This window comes from Colletotrichum orchidophilum, assembly GCF_001831195.1.
Source record: "Colletotrichum orchidophilum strain IMI 309357 chromosome Unknown Scaffold_109.1, whole genome shotgun sequence".
NCBI classification, from domain to species: Eukaryota; Fungi; Ascomycota; class Sordariomycetes; order Glomerellales; family Glomerellaceae; genus Colletotrichum; species Colletotrichum orchidophilum.
Window position 1 is genome coordinate 33,449 of NW_019173065.1, and position 12,278 is coordinate 45,726.

The 12,278-nt window shown below is 57.9% G+C and overlaps 2 protein-coding genes across 2 annotated transcripts; both read left to right on the forward strand.

Moving 5' to 3' along the window:
• Positions 1-1,260: 1,260 nt before the first annotated feature.
• Positions 1,261-3,595, forward strand: CORC01_10731 (endomembrane protein 70; the record flags this gene model as incomplete). Its single annotated transcript, XM_022622358.1, has 3 exons — positions 1,261-1,342; positions 1,422-3,498; positions 3,577-3,595. The coding sequence occupies 3 exons, from the start codon at positions 1,261-1,263 to the stop codon at positions 3,593-3,595; spliced, it is 2,178 nt and encodes a 725-aa protein (XP_022471108.1).
• A 2,468-nt stretch (positions 3,596-6,063) lies between these two features.
• On the forward strand, positions 6,064-11,039 carry CORC01_10732 (ABC transporter; the record flags this gene model as incomplete). The annotated part of the gene is made up of 4 exons (XM_022622359.1): positions 6,064-6,149; positions 6,427-9,032; positions 9,097-9,992; positions 10,068-11,039. The coding sequence occupies 4 exons, from the start codon at positions 6,064-6,066 to the stop codon at positions 11,037-11,039; spliced, it is 4,560 nt and encodes a 1,519-aa protein (XP_022471109.1).
• Positions 11,040-12,278: the final 1,239 nt, after the last annotated feature.

The window sequence follows — 12,278 nt, forward strand, 5'->3', positions numbered from 1 at the left end:
AGGATGTCTTGATTGGTGCGGCGGGACAGCAGGCGGCGGCAGATATAGGGGTTGGGGACTCGGGGAGAGGGAATCAGACTCAAACAGCCTGCAGCAATGCTTGTACCACCCTCTTACGTCCACAGGATTGGATCTTGAGAATCTGCAGCTAGCATTACTGAGGTGGTGAGTTGCGATAAGCCTCCCGCCGAGTGTCTTAGTTCTGGGAAACATGTGGTCTTGGCGAAGCGCGAGATAGGAGCAGAAACGCGTAGGAAAGGATGTCAAGGTAGTAGAGAGGCGGGGGCCCCCCAGATGCCGGATGGAGACACTCCAGAGAAGGTTAGCACTCGACGGCCGCGATGCAACGCTGGAAGACGGCATCTCACACTAAGGTGAATGATTAAAAGCAATTTATGAAATGTTCCAGGCCTCTCTTTTTTTCTCTTTCTTTCTTTCTCTCTCTAATAACTTCGAAACTCACCCTCAGTGGTCATAAAGTGACCTTGAACCCCCCCCATGCTCGCAGCCCATGCAAACCCCCCCATTCCCATTCTCATTCCCATGCCCATCCAACACCCCCCTTGTTAATTGGTCTTATTTCCTGCCGATTCCGTCCCGTTTCCGTCCAGCAGCTGGCCCCGCCCTCGGCGTCCTCGGTTTCTTCCAATTGCCTCTTCATTCCCTCGCCTCTCCTCGCCGTTCCATCTGGAGTTTGTATTCCTCTTGTCCCTCTTCCCCCCGTTCCGAGTGCCGCCACTCTACCTGTCCACTGCAAACACTAGCATCTCACTCTAACCCTCCCCAAGGTTGACCCCGTTTCGAAACAAACGATAACGGCAAATGCGGCTCAGTTGCGTCATTCCCAACAAGACGGCCCTCTAGATTTTGAGCTTGATACATTTAGACTTTTTTTTGGGTACTCGTTACCGATTCCACTCGTTTCCACCTACCGAGGTCCTCTCTTTCGACGCCAGCTACTGCGCGCCCAGTTCCAGTTCTTGATCCGCTCCCCATTAGCGGCGGCGTGGCGCGGAGAGACACCGTGCAGCCACGGACCCTCGACTGAACGCGATCGGCCGTCTTACCTCGATTGCGTTCCTGACTTACTTAGTTTATCCTCAATTGCCCCAATTCCCTCGAACCACACAGGTACTCGAATAGACCACCAGAGGAAACTTCGCCCACACTATTTGGACAACTATTCACCACCTTATACAAGACTCGCCGAGACAGCCTATGCGGACATAGAATCGACGACTCGCGATCCTACACATCACAATGCGACAGGTGCTCAAGGCCGGCTTGGGATGCCTCGTCTCCCTGCTGCTCGCCGCACCAGCCGACGCATTCTACATTCCAGGTTCGGCACCCTCAGGAAGCCCAGGATCAAGATACATAACCTCGCTCGAGCAATGCCACTGACAGTCCCGGACAAACAGGCTGGTCGATCAAGAGCTACAAGGACGGCGAGCAGGTGCCCTTACTAGTGAACAAGGTCTACTCCGACAATACCCAGCTGCAGTATGCCTACTACGACCTCCCCTTCGTGTGCCCGCCGACGGGTCAGCGCAGGCCCGGCACCGGCTTGCTCAGCGGACAGAGCATCCCCCTGAACCTCGGCGAGGTCCTCCGCGGCGACAGGATCAAGACGTCCGACATCGACCTGGTCGTCGGCCAAGATAAGCCGTGCAACTTGCTGTGCAGCCGCGAGATCGGCCGCAAGGACATGCGGCGGGCTAAGGACATGGTGCAGGACGGCTACGTCACCGAGTGGATTGTCGACAACCTCCCCGGCGCGACGAGCTTCGTGACTGTCGACAAGAGCCGCAAGTACTACGCCGCCGGCTTCAAGCTCGGCTTCACGGACTACTCGGCCAGCAGCGGCAAGCCGCGCTACTTTCTCAACAACCACCACACCATTGTCATTCGCTGGCGCAGGGCCCCTGGAAAAGCGGGCGAGCGCGGGGGCAAGGTCGTCGTCGGCTTCGAGGTGTACCCAAAAAGCATTGGCCCGAATAACAAGCGCGACGAGAACGGGTGCCCCGCGGACCTGCAGAACATTGACCAGAACTTTGAGCTCTACCTCGCCCCGAACAAGTCGTCCGAGACGCCGAAGCAGCAGCAGGACAACCGCGAGTCCTCCTCGTACCACCCCGCCGACGAGGAGGAGGATCTTGACGACGGCGCCAAGCTCACCGTCCCCTACACCTACTCTGTGTACTTCCGCGAGGACAACAACATCGAGTGGTCGCGGCGCTGGGACCTGTATTTCGTGAACCAGGAGGAGGGCCAGAAGATCCACTGGCTGGCGATCGTCAACTCCCTCATCATCTGCGGTTTGCTCACGGGCATCGTGTTGATGATCCTGGCGAGGACAATCCGCTCCGATATCAAGGGCTACAAGGAGGTGGCCCTCGAGGATGGCAAGCCAAAGCTGAAGCGCAAGAAGACGGCAGGAAACAAGTCTCCCAGACTGTCGGAGAAGGCCGGCGGACTGCTTGACCAGGGCGGAATCGACACCGAAAATGACGCGGACGTGTCCTCGGACGAAGAGGCTCTGGAGGACGTCACGGGCTGGAAGCTGCTGCACGCCGACGTCTTCAGGACGCCCCAGGAGGGTTACCTCCTAGCCCCGCTCGTCGGGTCGGGGATGCAGCTTCTCTTCATGGCGGTCGGGCTCGTTCTGCTGAGCGCCCTGGGTGTCCTCAACCCCAGCTTCCGCGGCGGCTTCATTAGCGTGGGTGTCGGGCTGTTCGTCTTCGCTGGCCTATTTTCGGGCTACTTCTCCGCGCGGGTTTACAAGACGTTTGATGGCCAGGATTTCCGCAAGAACGCGCTCGTCACTGCCGTCCTCTTCCCCGGTCTCCTCTTTGGCGTCGTCTTCATCCTCAACCTATTTGTGTGGGCGCAGGCCTCAAGCACGGCGATCCCCTTTGGCACGCTCGTGGCCATTGTATTCCTCTGGCTCTGCATCCAGGTGCCCCTCGTCTATGCCGGCTCCTGGTTCGGCTTCGTCCGCAGCGGAAACTGGGAGCACCCGACCAAGACAAGCCTTACTGCCCGGCAGGTGCCCCGACAGGCGTGGTACATCAAGTCGTGGCAGTCCGTCCTCCTCGCGGGCCTGATCCCCTTTGCGGTAATCTTCATCGAGCTGCTCTTCGTCTTCCAGTCCGTCTGGCAGGACAAGAGCGGGTACTACTACGTGTTCGGGTTCCTGGCCGTCGTGTCGGTGATTTTGATCGTGACCATTTCCGAGGTGACGGTGGTGACCATCTACGTGCGGCTATGCGCGGAAAACTACAACTGGTGGTGGCAGTCGTTCGCGGTCGGCGGCGGCAGCGCCGTGTGGGTCTTCTTGTACTGCGTGTGGTACTACTTCTTCAAGCTGCATATCACCGGTTTCGTGAGCAGCATGCTTTTTTTCAGCTACAGCTTCCTGGCGTGCTGCGTATACGGACTCCTGACGGGGACGATCGGGTTCCTGAGCGCGTACGCTTTCGTCAGGAGGATTTACGGGTACGTGTTTTCCCCGCCTCCCCCCCTCTCCGTACTACATCTACCCTGGTCTGAGCGAAGCTAACGTACATCTGTCAGAGCAATCAAGGCAGACTGAGCCTGCGGGGGGTTTGTCTTCTCATCTAATCTTTTTTTCGTTTAATTTTTGGGGACAGCGGGGCGGTCGCGTGTCCTATTGTTGGTTTTTGGCACAACGAGAAGAAGGAAACGGAATGGAAAGGATGGTGGCGCTCATTAATTGCATTGCCTGGCGGCGTCAAACAAGTTTGGGGAAACCAAAGTCCAACGGGGTGCGTTGGGCTGGGCGTTTATACTGGCGGTTGAAAGTGCTGTCTTGTCTCCTATCCTCTCTCTCTCTTTGTATATTTCTCTCAAGCCCGCGGTTTTTGCGAGAAAAGAAAGATGGAGGGAGAAGGTTCGAAGAACAATGTTTTATCGCACACCAAATACATATGATGAAGCAGGATTCCATGGCTCGGCGGCCAAAGTGTACGTATATGTGTCTGAAAATTTTGAATGGTTTTTTTTTCTTTTTGACAATACTACCAACGTGTAATTAAATGCTCTTTCTAGATGTAAATGCGCTTTGTGCTAATCTTGTCTAATGGTCTTCTTTTTCTTTCTCACTAAGATTGAGAAATCTTGGAGTGACCTATCATATATTGGACGTAATTGATGGTGTTTTGGTCGCCTCTCACCGAGTTTGGGAAATCTTGACAACTGCTGCCTGCTCCTCTGATGGTGGTGTCAAAAGGAAGAAAAAAAAAAACGCGGCTAAACGGCGAGGATTAGTGGGAACCAAAGGATCACGGATAACATGATGCCATATCAAAGGCGACGACGGGAGTTCGAGGTGTCGGTCATGATCCAATGGGACGAGGTGAGGGAGCTGGACCTTCCATTTTGAGCGACGAGACCCTGGATGCCGATAATGTCACTATGTCAGGCAGGGTAGGCGGGGAGGCGGCGGGGAGGAATAAGATGGGGTGCAGGGGTGGAATCTGGTGGGTGTTCTGGTGCAGCGGCCGCCCGCTGCACGGCCGCATACGGACGCTCCGTGACTTTGACTGGGCGCTTTTGATGCTCTCGGGCAGGCAGACTTGCGTCACTTTTCAGGATCTCAAACTTTTGCGCTCAGGGTTGACGAGTCGATACGGGGTTCTAGGGAGTGAAGCAAGCACGAAGGCAACACACAGGCGATGATCAGAAAAAAAAAAAAGTGTGGGTTTCCCGGTTCACATCGCTCCTGTTGGAGAAAGCACGATGCTCCCAGCCTGGTGCAGAGTCTTATTTCAAGCGTGTAAATATGGCTGGATAGGTATGGCCTCCCGAGAAGTTTAGGTTCCTTGAAAAGTCAAGCTTTGCAAGCGGCGGGAGCTAGGTGGACGGGATGCAATGGGGCGCAAGGCACCTTCTGGACCGCATGGACATGAAACTTGGGATACGCCCAGTACAAAGTCTCTCTGAGGAAATACAGTCAGCTTTCTTATCAGTAAGCCAAAGTAGGTATTCGTAAATACGGTACCTTGGAATCGGGACTTTTGTCAGGCTGGACCGTTACCGACCAGGTGTTTCGTGCTAAGTCAGTAGCGTCAATGATTCGCTGGCTGCGCTTCGGCCGGCAAAGGTTTACGGGGGGCTACGAATAACCCTCCTGGAAACCGGCATCCCCATTCCGCACCCGCTCCGAAGTTTGGCCAGTGACGAATGGCCCCAAAGCCCGGTCCCGACACGGCAAAGTTGCCCGAGAATTGTGCTGGAATTTGATTCTTTCAGTATCATCTTGTTGACTCGCATTGCGGTTGAAACTGGAGTTGCCTGCCCCATGCAAAAGCCAATGCACAGGGAACTTGTGGGAATTTGAGCAGTGGATGACGATCAGTTGGGCTAGGCCTTGGTCGACTTGATAAACATATTGATCCTAGGGCGGTCGGGGGGGTTGCCGCGTCTGGAATTGCAACACTTTGGATGCCGCTTTCGCAACCGGTGACCCTCCTAAGGCAGATTCCTTACCAGTCAACGCTCCCGCATTCTCAACAATCGGCCCCCCTCCCCCCCCTGAGGGATGGATGAACGAACAGTCGACGAGGACGAACGCATCCAACCGGGGACCTGTCTGCCTAGCTGGGGTCCCCCGGTAGACGGCCTCAATTGACCGTTTCCCATTCGCACAAGCGCAGTGCACAGCCTAGGAGGCTAGGAATCCCTCCCCTGCTAACTGATTGCTCTGCGTCGTACCTATCTAATCCAACTTTTTCCGAATAAGATAGAACGTCTTGAGATCCTTTCACTCACCTTCTTGATGTATGTCGGCTCTTTGGCTCTTTGTTTAGATCTCTTTCTTGGCTGCATAATTGCCTAGTCCTCCGAAGGCGGTTCATAGGACCTTGGACAAGACCTCGGGCGAATTCTGATTTCTTCGTTTCAACGACTCTCCGATCTACGTTTGTCAAAGTGATTCATGACGTGGTGTTCGCAGTAGTCGTCAGAAATCTCACATCACGAGAAGCGCCGTCAGAGACGGGACTGCGGGTCGACGACGACGCCGCCACGCTTCCTTTAACGATGATGGAACTCGTACCCGAGCGAGTCTTTGCGCTCGCAACCGCAGCACAACTGCGGTCCCAGACCTTGCTGGCGACTGCTCAGAGGTGAGTGCACAGAAGTTTGACCGCTGCATGTCCATGAAGGGGAGAGTCCAGGTATAGATTTGTGATAGAAAGATGGGAGCGGTTCATCATTCTGCAACTCGTCGCTGGGCTTGATTGGGAGCCTTTGACTCTATGCCATCAAAAACCTTTTTCATGTCTTGTGTGCGAGGGAGCGTGAGAGTGCCGTGGTCGACACTTCTAGTTTCACCCAACGCTCTCACATACCATATCTGGGTAGACGTTGAAAACAAACATAACTGACAGAACCACCGAATAGCCACACAGAGCTCGCCTGGATCAACGACGTGACCCAACTCGCTGACTCGGGGTACCCCCAAGCCCTCGTCCTCCTCCTCTCCGCGCTCTGGACCGTCTCACGCCTGATCCGCCGCCGCACCAAGCCCTCATCATCTCATCCCGCTATCACCGTTCGCGCCGCGTCCATCAGATGGCCCTGGGAACTTCTCGCCCAGCTCGCCCGCGCCGCCGCCCTGGCCTTCCTTGCCGTCGCCGCCGCCCGCGGCCAGTCGTCATGGCTCAACACCCTCGCCGTGGCCTATGCCTTCGTCCTTGGCCTCTCGAGGCTCGTCAACGACCTCGAGTGGCGGCACGTCGCCCTGCACCAGGTCAACTTCGTCCTCGGCCTCGAGCTACTCATCTTCGCCGCCTCCTCCGCCCTGCCGTGCATCGAGGCCTCGTCCGAGTGCGCTGTCGCGGCGCCGGTCAAGGGCGGCCTCACGAGCTTGGTTGCCGCCGTAGTTATCTCCATCATCACTCCCAGGGAGTGGGTTCCCCCCTCGCTCACAAGCGACGTGCCTGGGGGCTATGAGGCCCGCGGACCCGCGCCGGAGGAGACGTGCAGCTGGGCCAATTATTACTTGACCTTTGCGTGGCTCACGCCCGTCATGTGGAAGGGCGCCCGCAGCGAGGTCGTCCTCGACGACTTGCCCCAGCTGCCCTGGTACGACGAGCCGCTGCTGCTTCTCGAGAGGATCAAGAAGGCCAGGGCCAAAGGCGTGACGACGACGTGGACGCTCTTTTATCTTCTGCGGAAGGAGGTCAACCTCATGGCCTTTTACATCTCCTCGGCGTACGCCTCCGAGCTTATCGCCCCGTACGGCCTGTACCACCTTCTTGGGTACCTCGCGGATCCCCAAGGCGCCCTCATTAAACCATGGCTCTGGCTCGTGCTCATGTTCTGCGGTCCCCTGACGCGCTCAGTCCTGTTCCAGCAGTATATCTTCACGTCGACCCGCCTGGTCGTCCGCCTGCGGTCCGCCCTGACGCAGGAGCTATACCATCGCGCCATGGAGTCCATGGAGCTCGAGGAGGACATTTTCGCGCCCAAGACCGAAGGGGGGGACAAGGATAAGGACAAGGACAAGAAGAACGCAAAGGAGGCCCGGTCCACGACTTCGGCCGGCCGCCTGGCGAATCTCATGGCAGCCGACGTGCAGGTCATCTTCAGCTCGCGCGACATCGTGATGGCCAGCACCGGCGTGCCCGTGGGCACAATCATCGCTGTCGTCGGCCTGTACAGGATGCTCGGCTGGCCCGCCCTAGTGGGCACGCTGCTCCTCCTCCTGGCCGCACCCGTCTCCGTCAGTATCTCGCGACTCATGGGCCGGCTGACGAGGAAGGCGAGGCGTGCGCAGGATGCCCGCATCTCGCTCGTTTCCGAGTACCTCGCCTCCATCCGCGCCGTCAAATACTTTGCCTGGGAGGACGCCATCATCGAGACCATTGAGGACGCGCGCGCCAGCGAGCAGCGCGACCTCTGGCGCGTGTCTCTCAGCTTTGTCATGCTCAACCAGATCAGCGCGCTCATGCCCTACATCTCCATGATCACAATGTTCACCCTCTACGTCGGCGTCTGCGGGCAGCCCATGACGGCCGCCACGGCCTTCACCACGACGTACCTGGTCAAGACGATCCGCCGCAACGTCGGCCAGGTCGCCTACATGTCGAGGCAGATCACCGGCGCCGCCATCGCCATCAGCCGTCTCGACAAGTACTTTGCAACCACGACGCCGCTGGACGAGTACCCCGAGGGCCCTCTTCAGATCCAAGACGCCACGTTCCGTCGGAACAAGACGGCCTCGTTCCAGCTCAAGGACCTCTCCATCGACTTTGTCTCGGGCGGCCTCAACGTCGTCTCGGGCGTTAGCGGCAGCGGCAAGACGACCCTCCTGCTGGCGATCCTGGGCGAGACAGTCAAGGAGAGCGGCACCATCACGCGGCCCAAGGACGTCGCCTTTGCCTCACAGACCTCGTGGCTGCAAAACGATACCATTAGGGAGAATATTCTCTTCAACAGCCCCCTCGAGCCGGTGCGCTACAACAGCGTTATCAACGCGTGCTGTCTTCCCGTCGACCTGCGGGAACTGGACAGCGGCGACCAGACTGTCGTGGGCGAGAACGGCGCGTCCCTCTCCGGAGGCCAGAAGGCGCGCGTGGCGTTGGCCAGGGCGCTGTACTCAAAGGCGCCCCTGCTGCTGCTGGACGACATCTTCTCGGCCCTCGACGCCAAGACGGCGGCCTCGCTCTGGGAGCGGTGTTTCTGCTCCGACCTGCTCAAGGGCCGGACCGTAGTCCTGGTGGCGCAGCAGCCCTGGGTTGCGGCCCAGGCTGACGTCGCCGTGACCCTCGAGGATGGCGCGGTCAAGCACGTTGAACAGAACATTGGCGTCGTCCGGCACGCGGTCGCCGTCGCCAAAGACATTGAAGGCGAGAGTAGTACCGATGTTTCTGACAACTCGGACACTGAAGTCGAGACGCAGACGGACTCGCTCAACGACACCAGCAAGGTCGCCGTCGATAAGGGGACGAAAGATGCCGTGGCTCAAGAGATGAAGGCCAGCGGGAAGAGCGCCCGGTTGATGTGTAAGTGTGACCATCTCTTTGACCGTTCCTCCCGAGGTTGATCTGACAAACGTGTGAAAAACAGTCTTCAAGTACATGACTTACTTTGGCGGCCCGGGGTACGCCGTATTCTGCATGTTCCTGATGCTCCTGTCGCAGCTCTCGGTCCTGGGAGGGACCCTGTGGCTCTCCGTCTGGGTAGATGCCTACGACAGGGAGGTGGCTGTCGACATCGCCTTCTACCTCGGCATCTACGCCGCCGTCACCGTCACCGAGTCGGTCCTCTACGCCATAGTCTTCCTCGTCTTCGAGAACGGCGCGTGGCACGCCGCTCGCAAGCTGCACAACGACTTCATCCGCGCCGTCATGCGCGTCTCCCTCGCCTGGTACAAAAAGACGCCCGTCGGCCGCATCATCAACCGCTTCTCGAGCGACATGTCCTCCCTCGACCTGAGCGTCAGCCAGCAGCTTCGCTCGTTCCTGGAGAGCTCCATCTCCCTCGTCATCCGCATCTTCGCCATCAGCTCCATCATGCCCATCTTCATCGTGCCCGCCGCCGTCGCCTCCACCTGCGGCCTTATCGTCGGCGAGATCTACACCCGCACCGCCGTCACCATCAAGCGCCTCGTCGCGTCGTCGCAGTCGCCCATCTTTTCGCAGTTTGCAGACACCCTGGCGGGTCTGCCCATCATCCGCGCGCGGAGCGGCATGCCCAATACCTTTGGCGACAACCTGGCCGATAAGCTCCGCGTCTGGTCCAGGGCGGCCGAGGCGCACTTTAACTGTAATCGTTGGGTCGCCATGCGCGTCGATGTCATCACGGCCCTGGTCGGCTTGAGCGCGGGTATCATTGCCGTGTCCAAGGCCGGCCTCGTGGGCGCCGGACTGGTGGGCTTCTCGCTGCACAATGCGACTGGCTTGAGTCAGACGATCCTGGGGCTCGTCCGCAGCATGAACGATCTCGAGGTTGAGCTGCAGAGTGTAAGTAACGCGCGTCTTCTATTCTTTGGGAGGTATATGCGTGTGTAAAAAGCCATTGTAGCTAACGGCGAACAGTTTGTACGTATCAAGGAGTACGCCGGCCTCGAGAAGGAGGAAAAGGCAGACGAATCGTACCCGGAAGAGGGCGATGGCGAGGGCGAGTACACCGACGACCCGGCCCACGTCATCCCCAAAACGTGGCCGTCGACGGGCGAAATCGAGTTCCGCAACGTCACCATCCGCTACGACGAGGACGGCCCCAACATCCTCACAGACGTCAACCTCAAGTTCAAGGCAGGCGAGAGGGTCGCCATCGTCGGCCGCACGGGAAGCGGTAAATCCACGCTGGTCCTCTCGCTCCTCCGCTTCACGCACATCGTGTCGGGCCAGATCCTCTACGACGGCATCGACATCACAAAGATCCCGCGCCGCCGCCTCCGCGAGGCGCTGACCATTATCCCGCAGGAGGCCGTGCTCTTCAACGGCACGCTGCGGACGAACCTCGACCCGACGGGCAAGATTGCCGAGCCGGTGCTCGAGAGGGCGCTCGAGTCGTGCCAGGGCATCGCCTCGTTCCAGTACCAGCAGTCTTCCTCGGACACCGACACGGACGCGGACGACGCAGCCGCTGCCGCGTTGGCGCAGGACTCGTCCACGTTGGCGCTCTCGACGGTGGTCAACGCAAAGGGCGAGAACTTTTCCCACGGGCAGCGCCAGGTCCTCTCGCTGTGCCGCGCGCTCGTCCGGGGCAGCAAGCTGATGCTGCTGGACGAGGCGACGGCGAGCATGGACTACGAGACGGACAGGGGGATCCAGGCCGTGCTGAGGAGGGAGGTTGCACCGGGCGAGGACCGCACGCTGGTCACGATCGCCCACCGCCTGCGGACGATTGCGGACTACGACACGGTCGTGGTCATGGGGGCCGGGCGGGTCGTCGAGGCGGGTCGACCGGCGGAGCTGTACCGGGCGCGAGGCGTGTTTTATGACATGGTTCATCACAGTGGTGAGAGGAAGGATTTGGAGGTGCTTTTTGGGGAAGGGAAATGAATAGAAAAGGGGGTGACGTTGTTGTTTTGTGAGAATCCACCCATATCTGAGCGTGTAAGATGACTAGAGGCGCCAGGGGTGGTTGTGTGCAAAGAAGTCGGCCATGATGCATTAGAACAGCGTGTCATAGATTGTGCTCTCATGCGTGTCCTTTTGACATCGGGATGGGATTTCCTATACATATAGAAAGAAGCATCCATGCTTCGTGTTTACCGGTAGAAGGGTACAGATGACACAACCCATATATACTGAACTACCTGCCTTTGCCTAGCTTGTTGCCATGTAACGGATGCCGTGTTTTGTTGCAAAAAAAACAAAGTTGGCCTTTCGGTCTTGGGTCTGGGCCAAGAGGACGGGCAAGTTTTTTGACATGGCCGACGATCTAAAGGCGTTGAGAGAATGCTGTGCCTTGATTTGCTCGGCATTCTTGTCTTTGGCGAGGCAACTTAGGGCTGGGTAACGAGAGGGAACCAGACACCCACGTTTCCGTCCTCCCCTGAGTCGGGACTATTACACAGTGAATAAACCGGAATCCTCCCAAGATGCCAGCCGCTGCATTTCCCTCTGGTGTGACGGCTGAGGAACCAAATCCTGTACAGGCTTCCAAAGCTATAGCACCCAACCCTCCAACCGCCGATGGAAGCCAATTGACTCCGACAAAACGGACTACTCCTGATAATAATGGCCCAAGTAAGCACGGATCCATGTGGTATAGGTCTCTGTGGTATAGTTCACTGCGGTATGGCTATAGGTGACCGGCGATGACCAAGATTACCTGAGATCCGCTATTGAGTACGACGAAATGACCGCCAAAGTCGCCAAGGTAGAATCGCCGCCGGGGAAGAAGAGAAAATAGATAGGGCTTGAAGCAATTGTATGCTTGCTGACTGCGCAGTCTGCTCTCTGCCAGCGCCTCCAACCTCACCAAAGCCGTAAGGTAGCCAGCCGCCCAAGCCGTCAAGATATCGGCCGAGGAGCTTGCCGCCGCCGAATTCTAGAGACGAAGGTACTGGCTCCGGAGGCAAATCGACACAAAATCATGGACGCGAGCCTCTTCAAGGTCCCGACCCGAGCCCCAATTGCTTAGTCCGGGGAAAACATCAATCCATTCGTGTTTGTGAGGCATATACAAAGCAGCAGGAAGAATGGGAGTGAGTGAGTAAAGCGCGGTGAGGACGGAAATCGTGAGGTCGTTGCGGTTCAACGTTGTTATGGCCATGGTGGTCTTTTGACGACGGC